This window comes from Mustela nigripes, chromosome 13, assembly GCF_022355385.1.
Source record: "Mustela nigripes isolate SB6536 chromosome 13, MUSNIG.SB6536, whole genome shotgun sequence".
Lineage (NCBI taxonomy): Eukaryota > Metazoa > Chordata > Mammalia > Carnivora > Mustelidae > Mustela > Mustela nigripes.
The window spans coordinates 62,316,273-62,327,701 of NC_081569.1; the positions used below are offsets into that span (position 1 = coordinate 62,316,273).

The 11,429-nt window shown below is 40.8% G+C and overlaps 1 protein-coding gene across 1 annotated transcript in view; it reads left to right on the forward strand.

The window, feature by feature from the left end:
• The first annotated feature begins 46 nt into the window (after positions 1-46).
• PDIA3 (protein disulfide isomerase family A member 3) overlaps positions 47-11,429 on the forward strand; it is a 25,218-nt gene continuing 13,835 nt past the window's right edge. Inside the window, exons 1-3 of the mRNA XM_059372698.1 lie at positions 47-359; positions 5,458-5,536; positions 7,740-7,857. Of these exons, the coding sequence (XP_059228681.1) occupies positions 193-359; positions 5,458-5,536; positions 7,740-7,857 (364 nt within the window). The 5' untranslated portion in view covers positions 47-192. The remainder of the gene's footprint in view (positions 360-5,457; positions 5,537-7,739; positions 7,858-11,429) is intronic.

Below are 11,429 nucleotides of genomic sequence, written 5' to 3' on the forward strand. Positions count from 1 at the left end.
GCAGGCGCCTCACAGCCAATCGGCGGCTGCCACACTGCGGCCGGAGCCCGGCTGGGGGGTTGGGACCTCCGGCTGCAGGTCCGCCTGGGCCAGACGCGCGAGCGCAGGCACAGGGTCCGTGGTCGCGGCCGGCCTTCGCAGTCCCCGCCGAGCCCCGACCCTCCCGGCCGCCCCTAACCTCACCTCGTAGCCATGCGCCCCCGCTGCCGAGCGCTGTTCCCCGGCGTGGCGCTGCTTTTCGCCGCGGCCGGTCTCGCTTCTGCCTCCGACGTGCTGGAACTCACTGACGACAACTTCGAGAGTCGCATCTCCGACACGGGCTCTGCGGGCCTCATGCTCGTCGAGTTCTTCGCCCCTTGGTGAGGCCACTCAGCCGGGGCGAGGGAGGGAGGGCGGGAGGCCCGGGCCGGGGGCGAAGGCGCGGGAACCGTTGGGCCTGCGCAGCGCCAGCGCCCTCCACCATTTCAGCAGGCCCGGCTGCAGCCGGCAGATTTCCCACCCCCGGGGAGCCGAGCTGCCTCGCCGAGAGCGGACAAGTCGGGACTGCCTGGGAACGAGATCCGGGAAGAAAACCCCAAGGCCCTGCTCACGCAGGGCCACATCTTTACCTCGTTGCTTTTGCGGCACTTCCTATTTGCAAAGGGTTTAACCACCCCCTACCCGGCTTAGATTGGTATCTTTTTCCTGGCTGAGTCAGTGTTAATGCTCTCCATCTTCCGAACGGTGTCTTTACAGTTTCTGGCTGAGTCAATGTTTAATACTTTCCATCCTGCAAACGAGGCGTCCCAAGGCCTTATATCAGAAGCGAATGTTTCGCCAGATGCAGAGGCCCTGGGCCCCCAGAGTACTTCCTTTCTATTTGCCCCACGCCCCGCAGCCATTGGTTTCTAGCCAAGGTCACTCAGTGGCTGCAGAATGGTAGTAAGTGCTTTCTTGAGGCCGACAATTATTTTGTCCCATCGCATGGTGCACACTTTCTCCATTAAGCTGATCACATTTCAGCACCAACAGAATCCCTTCAGAAAGAGTGGGTGAAAACCGTAATGCCGTCAGAAATCTGTCTCAAGTGTCGGTTTTAATTAGGATTTCTGAAAAATGTCCAGAAAGATTCCAGTGAGAAAGTAACCATTATGGGGAGAAATAGTTAGCTTCATTATAGCTTAAATGCTATAATCGCTGAACAGGTGTGTGAATTTTTTAGGATACAGCTAACTCAAAAAGTTGGGGGTGGGGGCGTGAGAGCAAATAGGATTTCTGACTCAGTAGACCTGATTTTTTTTTTTTTTTTTTTTAAAGCCCCTAATCTTTACCACAGAGAGCCGTGATTATTTTCAGGCCTGGGATGGCTCAATGTATTCATGCTGATTACAGTACTTAATTTTTTTTTTTTTTTTTTTTTAAAGATTTTATTTATTTATCAGAGAGAGGGGGAGAGAGCGAGCACAGGCAGACAGAATGGCAGGCAGAGGCAGAGGGAGAAGCAGGCTCCCTGCTGAGCAAGGAGCCCGATGTGGGACTCGATCCCAGGACGCTGGGATCATGACCTGAGCTGAAGGCAGCTGCTTAACCAACTGAGCCACCCAGGCGTCCCACAGTACTTAATTTTTTAACTCTTGGTGCAATACCTTTAATGAAAAACGGTTTGAATTTAAAAGTATCAGTAAAAGTTGGTGTATAACTTTTACTTGCTTCTAACTCTGTCTTCACTCAGCAAGGGTTCAGCAGATTTGCTGGGGGTAATACTAGAAGTCTGGTGATGAAGACCACCTGAACCGGAAAGATGTGTTAGGGGCAAGAGATTTTGTTTTCAGCTTGTGATGGATTTTACAGCAGGGCATTCCTGTGGGCAGCTGGTAGTATTGATTACACATCATAGGTGGTCTTTCGTTATGTATCTTCAGAAGTCACATTCCATCTTAGAAGCAACTTCCCAATCATATAACCTCACTGTTAACTTTGAAGGGGTGTAACTGTACTTAGAGTGTCTGGATGGGGTTGTATCAAAACTGGGTGGTGCTTTTGTGACTATAGGGGTCAACATAAAGTCAGTCCCTGGAGACTAATGGGCTAGACTATTTGTTTGAAGCAGTCCCCCCCCCCCATTAAAGGTATTCTTTCCTGCTTTAAATTGTTGCATGTGCTTCCCTAAAAACTGCATATCCCATCATGCACTGAACTCCCCCCAAAATTGGGTGGATCCCTGCTGTGGTGTCTGCTTTTAATTGGTCTAGAAGGTAAGGTAATCCTCCACAATGCCAGCAAGCTGGATGGGTTTTCTGAGTGACTAATTTGGAATCAAGGAAGTCTCCTGTTAATAATGTCCTGATTTCTTTACATTTCACTATTTTTATTAATACTAAAGCTAGAAATGTTTTCTGACTGCTGTAATCCTTTGTACAGAACTAGCTCACAAGTTAGATAGGAACAGTTAAAGAATCCCATTGAAAGTAAAATTGTCCTATTTTAAGCAAGTTTTTTATCTCATTTATTTTGGTATTTTTTGCACTTTTGGTTTACAGTGAAAGTGAAAGATTTTTTTGCATTTGACTTTGTAAACTTATATTTCCATTATGGAGTTAATCATCTGTGTAATTTGTAAGAATGGGAGTATATGAATTTCTCTGGGGAAATAAATAGTACTACTTAAATGCGATAGTATCTGAAAATTTATTGATCAACATTAAGTTTTAAGTCCTCAACATCTACCTATGTTGTAGATTTGTGATCCACCCTCTAGGACAGTAGTATTAAATGATATTTGATATACAATGATATACAATGTTTCTGGAGTACATATTGAAAAACACTGTGGATAGTATAAAATGAAATACTTCTTTTTATACATGATGATTCCCTTTCTTGGAATTTCTATGTATCCTTCCACCCCAAATTGATCTTTTCAATAAGATTTAGCTCCTTGGACAACTAACTGATTGCTTCCACCTCTCAGTTGGGGCCTAATATTGTCTGTCACTCCTTCTAGACTGGTGTTTCTATAAAGAAAGGACTGTATCAGTTTTTCTGTCAGAGACATTTGTCACATGAAGTAATGATTGTTGGGATTCAGTATTACTGCTAGGTGCCATCCCTGAAGGTGATGGAATTGTTTATTTTAATACTATCTAGGACTGGGTAAAAGAAGTAGTGGTAAATCTTCATACTCCACCTGAGTTCCATTCCTGGTGAATTTGAAGAAGGCTCTCTCCTCTGGTCTCTCAGGAACTCGTTAAACAGCTTATTCCTTTGGGCATTTGATGCAGCAAATGCATCCATAAGGTCATCAAATGCCTAGGACAGTGGTTTTCAGATCCAGCCTTGATACTTGCACACATATGTCCCCTTATACCGCTGGTTCTCTCCGTGGGTATTTTTTATATGCATCTGGGTTGACACCCACTGGTCCAGTCTAATTATTTTATACTATTTTATTCTCTTTAAATGTTTTGAGGTGGTTGAGGTGAAACTATTCTTAAATCTGTTGCCTCAGGCTTCTTGAAAATTATATATATTCAACAGAAATCTCTCTTTTTCTTTTTTATTCTCATTGCTGTCACTCTGGTCCAAGCTTTCATTATCTGCCATGTGAAATATATTATCTTCTAGGTGGCTGTTATTTTTATCTCTATTTTCCCCCTTCCAGTTATATATATTGCTGACTGATGTAGTCTTAATACACATAACACATTATCTTTTAATAACAACAAACAGAGCCTTCCACAGTTCTCCGAGTATCATTTTCACTAGTAATTTTACCTTTGCGCGACTATTCCCCTTTATCTAAAATACGCCAGGATGGGTCCAGGCTGAAGCCTTAAATTTTTAAAGGCCCAGATCCAATTTTAACATTTTTTAACCTTTTTATTTTTAATCTTTGAGCCCTTATGTTCTCCACAGCCTGAAATTCTCAGATAAATTGGTTATTTTATTAAATCATTTAGGATCTGTGTTTTGTTGGAATACAAGTACATGAGTTTTTACTTTATTTTGCAATATAAAGGAATACAGAGGATGTAATGAATAATACCATATTCCACATACATGTAAGATGCCATGGATTGTGAGGGGAATCCTTATTTCATGTCTCACAAAGAAGGAAGTCCGACCATTGAAACTATGACATGATTGCAGGGCACATGCCAATTTTAGATATGGTAAAATGTGCATCCATGAAATACAGTATAGGGAATACCATTTGTTCACCACTTGGTCTAAAAATTAAAGCCAGTACAGTTGAAGCCTATTACATTCCTTCCCCATTCCTTCAGTTAAGCTTTCTAATGATTATTTTTGAATAGAACTCCTAAAGACCCTGAAGAATATAAGCTCTTATATAGTCCTTTGTTTTAAACAAGTTTTAGGGGCAAAATGTTTCCAAGTTATTTGTCCATCACTTAATAAAATAAATTTTGAGACTACTGGCTATGAAATTAAGTTTGTTCTATGTTTCTTTCTGTTTTTGCTATCTGGGAAGGTCACAGAACTACTTTACCTTCTCAAAGTAGTCCCTCTGCAACCCCATGGGTTTTAAAGAGATGACATAGCTGGTGCTAATTATACTTTGATAAGGAGGAGTGTCTCCCCATCCCCCCATTGCATATACAGTGTGCCTATGGGACTCTTAGTACTTCCCAGGCCAGGAGCAGGTATTTCTTTCTGATGACCCTCTGGGAAAATACTCTGACAATGTTTTATCCCCATCAGTTCTTACAACCAGAAGAACTGTGTAGCTGTAAAAGTAAGGCTTGCTGTCTTAAATACATCATTCTAATGCTGTGTTGAAACTCAGTTGGGAAGAAAAAAAGACTCCAATAGCTGCTAAATTATCTGTAGCAGATGAGTGCCTTTTGGGCCTCATTCTGCTGCCGTCTCAAACCAGGTTTTTAGACAAAGAGATTCCTAATGAAGGAGTGGAGAAAAAGTACCTGATAGTGATTTTTAAAGAGTTAATATCATACTTGGAACCTTATAAGGTTTCAGTCACTGTATTTTTAAGAATCATAGTGCTGGTTTCCTAAGGAAAAAAATGTGCTTTCTTTTGGGAAATACTGCCAGAAATGGGATTGCTGCTATCTTGCCCTCATTTTATCCTCATTAATTGGTCCAGAAGGCTTGACCCCTTTCTCTCTTTAATGTGGGGTTTAATTCTGACTATAGCATTCAAGGCTCATTTATACTTTTAATTGAGAAAGTATTTAATTGAGCAGTTTGCCTGCTCCGAGCTAAGCTAGTCCTGTAAAGTCAACTTCAGGTTAGGGATAGTACTTTTGCCCATGAGAGCTCTGGTTACTTTATCAGTAATGGCTGTTGTTCAGGTGATGTTTTTGCTTTTGGAAGCAGTTAACTAGTTCAAAAGTAACATTATAGTTTGAGGTTCATCCTAGAGAAACACAGTTAACAATCTTGAAAGATTAAAATGAGAATTTGGCCCTTTTTTTTTTTCTTAATGTATTTATATAGGTGTGGACACTGCAAGAGGCTTGCCCCTGAGTATGAAGCAGCAGCAACCAGATTAAAAGGAATAGTCCCATTAGCAAAGGTGAGTCTAGGCAGATTCTTCATTAAAGAAAATGGGGTATTTTCTGTATGATCTCACAGATGAACACATGCAAAGGGGGAAAAGGAAAGAAAGGAGAGAGGGAAACAAGTCATAAGCGACTTTCGAGGGTAGAGAACAAACTGAGGATCGATGGAGGGAGGTGGGTGCGGGATGGGCCAGATGGGGGGTGGGCATTAAGGAGGGCACTTGTGAGGAGCACTGGGTGTTGTATGTAAGTGATGAATCCTTGACTTCTTCCGAAACCAATTTTTTTTTTTTAAGATTTTATATATTTATTTGTCAGAGATCACAAGTAGGCAGAATGGCAGGCAGAGAGAGAGAGAGGAGGAAACAGGCTCCCTGCCAAGCAGAGAGCCTGATGTGGGACTCGATTCCAGGACCCTGAGATCATGACCTGAGCTGAAGGCAGAGGCTTAACCCACTGAGCCACCCAGGTGCCCCCGAAACCAATTTTTTAAAAAGATTTTATTTTAGAGAGCATGTGCCTGAGTTGGGGGAGGGGCAGAGGGAGAAGGAGAGAATCTCAAGCAGACTTCACTAAGCACTAAGCTGGGAGCCTGACGCAAGCCTGGATACCAAGCTGGATCTCCCAACCCTGAGGATCATGACTTGAGCAAAGATCAGGAGTTGGACACCTTAACCGAGCCACCTAGGCACACCTCCAGTAACCAATATTGTACTGTATGTTAACTAACTAAATTTAAAAGGAGGGGGTATAAATAGTAGTTTGTGAAGTTTACATTCATTTTTCTCTACTCTTATGGTACATGAAGAGAATACTAGTTTCTGAGCAAATATACAATTGATGGTTTCTAAAGATTAAAAGTAGTGAAACTAAGGGAATTACTGGAATAAGAAAGAGGTAAAATATATGGTAAAAAAGAATTAAGGGCAAATATGGAAAGTATAGTCATCAAGGTCAGAGGAAAATTATTGAAGAAGTGAGTTCCCTAAACTACCTTAACGATATTCATAGTGATAGGAATAGGAAAATGACAGGTTGTTTTAAGTACGTAACTGGTCAACTATAATAAACTTGGTATTTGCTTTTACAATAGTAGTAATGCTTCTAGAATTCTGCCATTATTCTATAATAAATCCATAGTTACTACAGTATAAAAGCTCACATCTTGGAGCACCTGGGTGGCTCATTTGGTTAGGTGTCAGGCTCTTGATTTTGGCTTAGGGTCATGAGATTGTGCCCCACTTCGGGCTCTGTGCTGAGTGTGGAGCCTGCTTGAGATACTCTCCCTCTTGCGCTGCCCCTCCCCTCGCCCATGTGCTTGTGCCCTTCCTTTCTGTCTCTCTCAAATAGATAAATCTATAAAAAAAAAAAAAGCTTACATCTTGGTCAGCCTCAGATAAATAGTTCATACATTTATAGGACTGTTTTTGGAAACTGCTTTTAATCCTGATGTTTCTATGGTGGATTACCTTGGGGGGAAAAAAGTTCAGTCCTGATTTAATTCCTGCCTTGTGTGGCTATAGCCTGTGTTACTATGGACACATTACTTCTCTACACCTCAACTGATGTTAAAGCATTGGGACCATATCTCCAAATCAGTGAAGAGGAAATGAAATAACATATGCAGGGTACGTGTAGTAGCACTGCCGACTTTAGAGTAAGTGGATAAATAGATAGGAATTGTTTTCCATATTGTTTTTCTTCTTCCTGACAGGTGTCTCTAGATCTACCTAGTTAGAGTTTAGCCCATAGTCAGACTGTCTCAGGGAGCGTATTCAAGTGCTGGTACTTTGCTAATAACTCTAGATGATTTGCCAAATCAAATTATACTCAATCCCACCTAAAGGATATGTATCTCCATCCATCCCCTTTATAGTAATCATTATCAGAGGGAAAAAGGTACTGTTAGTTATTTAAGTGATTTATTCTTCACATATTCTAAGGCAGAAAGAAGGTGGAAACTACTGTTTTAAATAATAGAGACTTTGAGGGAAGAATTTAAATAGTCATTTATGCATTTCGTAGGAGGTCCAGCAATGGTGATTGTGATATAACTAGCCCAACACCAGTCAGCCTTTAAAATATATGTTCTATGGTATGTGTGCAAAGAATTGCTTGATCCTGTTATGATTTGAGCAGTCTTAATATTTTGGGAATATAGGAGGAACCTGCAACAAGCATCTGGATAACAGATGGTTCGTGTATTTTAATCTTTAGGTTGACTGTACTGCCAACACAAACACCTGTAATAAGTATGGAGTCAGTGGATATCCAACCCTGAAGATATTTAGAGATGGTGAAGAAGCTGGTGCTTATGATGGGCCCAGGACTGCCGGTAAGGATCCTGGATTACATTTTGGAAACTGAATTTGTTAAGTACTCTGTTTTTGTAATGGGAACATGACATTTTTCTATACAACATACTTGTAATCATAAAAATTTCTCATCTAACGGGTACCTAGGTAGCCCAGTCAGTTGGGCATCTGCCTTTGGCTCAGGTCATGATCCCAGAGTCCTGGGATCCAGCTCCACATTAGGCTCTCTGCTCATTGGAACATCTGCTTCTCCCTCTCCCTCTGCCTGCCTCTCCCCCTGCTTGTGCTCTCTTTGTCTCACTCTGTCAGATAAATAAAATCTTAAAAATCCTCATCTAAGAGGTCAATTTGGTATCTAACAAAAGACTTCTTTAAAACAGAGTATATAAATAATGTAGAAAATATTTGAACTTGAGTTATAAAGTCTACTGGCATTTTTTCATTTGACGTATTTACTGAGTACTTACTCTGTGACAGATATTCTAGATATACTAGGTGCTCTGTATTTCTTGATAAAACGGACAAGGTTCCTACTCTTCATGTGCTTACATTCTGGGAAATGAAGAGAAAACAACAATCAAGTTTAAAAGTATTTATAGGTAACTACTTTATATCCCAAAACACATACACAACAGAAAATAACAAGTGTCTAGAAGGATGCAGAGAAATTAGAACCATTTGCACTATTGGTGTAAATGTAAAATGGTATTGCTGCTGTGGAAAACAGTATGGAAGTTCCTGAAAGTGAAAACAAACAAACAAACAAAAAATTGCTGGATGATCTAGCAATCCTCCTTCTGGGTATATACCCCAAAGAATTAAGAGCAGGGTCTCGAAGATAAATTTGTATGCCCATGTTTATTACAGCTGCATTATTTACAATAGCTAAAGGTAGAAGCAACCCAAGTGTCTGTCAGTGGATGACTGGCCATATAAAATGCACATATTATTAATTATATATAAACATATATATACAGATACAGTGGAATATTCACTCTCAAAAAGGAGGTTCCGACATGTGGTACAACATGGATGAACCTTGAAGACATTATGCTAAACCAGTCACAAAAAAATAACATGACACTGATATGAGGTTCCTAGTGTAATAAAATGCACAGAGACAGAAAGTACAATGGTGATTCCCTGGGCCTACGGGATAGAGAAAATGGACAGTTTTTTAATGTGTAGAGTTTCAGTTTTGTGAGATGAAAACAGTCCTGGAGAATGGCTGTGCAACGGTGTGAATGTACTTAAAGCCACAGTACTGTATACTTAAAAATAGGATAATAAATGTTATGTATATGTTATCACAGTATAAAAGTATTTAATTTGGGGGCGCCTGGGTGGCTCAGTGGGTTAAGCCTCTGCCTTCCGCTCGGGTCATGTGGGATCGAGCCCCACATCGGCCTCTCTGCTCAGCGGGGAGCCTGCTTCCTCCTCTCTCTCTCTGCCTGCCTCTCTGCCTACCTTGATCTCTCTCTGTCTGTCAAATAAATAAATAAAATCTTTTAAATAAGAAAAAGTATTTAATTTGAATATGCAAGATATATTTAGTTAGTTGATAAGAGCATTAAAGAAGAGAAATAAAACCGTATGTTGTGCTAGTGACTGGGTTTGGGAGTACCACATCATCAGTGTTATCAGGGCTGTCTATAACCTTTGAGCTGAGACCTGAATAATGGGAATGAGCTAGCCTTGAGAAGATCTGGGCTAGAGCCTTCCACACAGAGGGAAAAGCTCTAAGGTGTACAAAAAGGCCTTAAGTTATAACTGAGCTGATGAGTACAAGGGACAGAAAGACCATGTGGTGGCAGTATAACTAGCATGGGTGCTAGATGAAGCTTTTTATTTATTTATTTATCTATCTATCTATTTATTTATTTTTAGATTATTTTTTTTTAATTTATGTGGAGTGGAGGGAGATAGCTGAAGCTATTTATTTATTTATTTATTTTCAGATTTTTTAGATTTATGTGGAGTGGAGGATAACCAGGGGAGCAGCAGAGGGAGACGCAGGCTCCCCATTGAGCAGGAAGTCTAATGTGGGGCTCGAGCTCAGGATGCTGGGGTCATGAGCTGAGCTGAAGGCAGATGTTCATTTGTTTGTTTGTTTTAAGATTTTACTTAGGCATTTGCTAGAGACTGTGAGCAAGGGTTGGGCGGAGAGGCAGAGAGGGAAGAGGACTCCCATGATAAGCAGGGAGCCCGATGGGAGGCTCCATCCCAGGACCCCAGGATCATGCCCTGAGCTTAACTGACTAAGCCACCCAGGCTGGATCCTCTAGGGCCTATAATTGATGAGAAAAAATATTTTAGACAGTTTTGCTTTGAGTCTTTCAAGAAATGACGTACATTTTATTTACCTTTTCATGATGGAAAGCTAAGAGAAAAGTTCAGTTGGGTATTTTCGGGAGATGGAATTTTTTTTAGTCTATGTGATTGTTACATACAAGCTCTGCATAACTTGGCTACTACCTAACTCTTGTATGGGCTTAGGATTGTTTCACCTTTGGACCTTTGTCCTTGTTGTATTCCCAGCCTGAAATGTTTTTCCCCTTTGTTTGCTTGGCTCGTTCCTTTTTGTCATTTGGATCATGGCTTGAATTTTACCTCCCAGAGGCTTTCACATGCCACCAGACCTAAAGTAGCCACCCAGCTTTTTCTTATCACATCATTTTCTTAATTCTCTACATAGAGCTGCTTATTAGTTGATTTTTTTAATTGTTTGGAGATTTACTTAAAATGTAAGCTCTAAGAAAGCAGAGACCTTGTTTACTTTATTTAGTACACCGTCTCCAGCACCCAGACTCTTCACATGTAGTAGATACTCAGTAACTCTTTGTCGAATGCATGAAAAAATACTTTGACTCCATTGAGGTCATTTAGCCAACACTTAAAATTTGATATGTATAAGCACAGAAAGAAAAAAAAATTTTTTTTCCTAACCGAGAAAGTTAATATTAATGAAGAGCCCCATGTTATTCAGATTTTATTTGTTCGATTTAGGATGGAATTAGCAGTTAGAATTACTCAAATGTTTTTCTGAACTTGAGCATGTCTTAACTAAATTATAGGTGAACCCAGTGAGACTGCTACTGGTCAGATAATGTCACTTGGCCTGTAACATAGGTTTCTTAAATTTAAGAATTTCTTAGTATCTGACAAGGAGGCCAGATGTTTGGCTACTTAGAACGCATAATTTTGTTCACGTAATTCTCTGCGAACTATGCTGTTTGCCCTCCTGCTCAAATTGGTTGCTCTGTACTCCCTTTAAACCTCCCACAGGATTTTAAATGTTTAGGGAGAAAAGTAACACTTTCTCATCATAGCCACAAATTAAAGTTCTCTGTAATTTGTATCATGACATAGTAATAATCCCCTTAGAGACTAAACAAATCATATTCAATTTCAATTAACCTGTTAATGCATCCCCTCCTATGTGAGGAATTGAGGAAAATATTTGAAAGGGAAAAAAGGGGGCGCCTGGGTGGCTCAGTGGTTTGGGCTGCTGCCTTCGGCTCGGGTCATGATCTCAGGGTCCTGGGATCGAGCCCCGCATCGGGCTCCCTGCTCCGCAGGAAGCCTGCTTCCC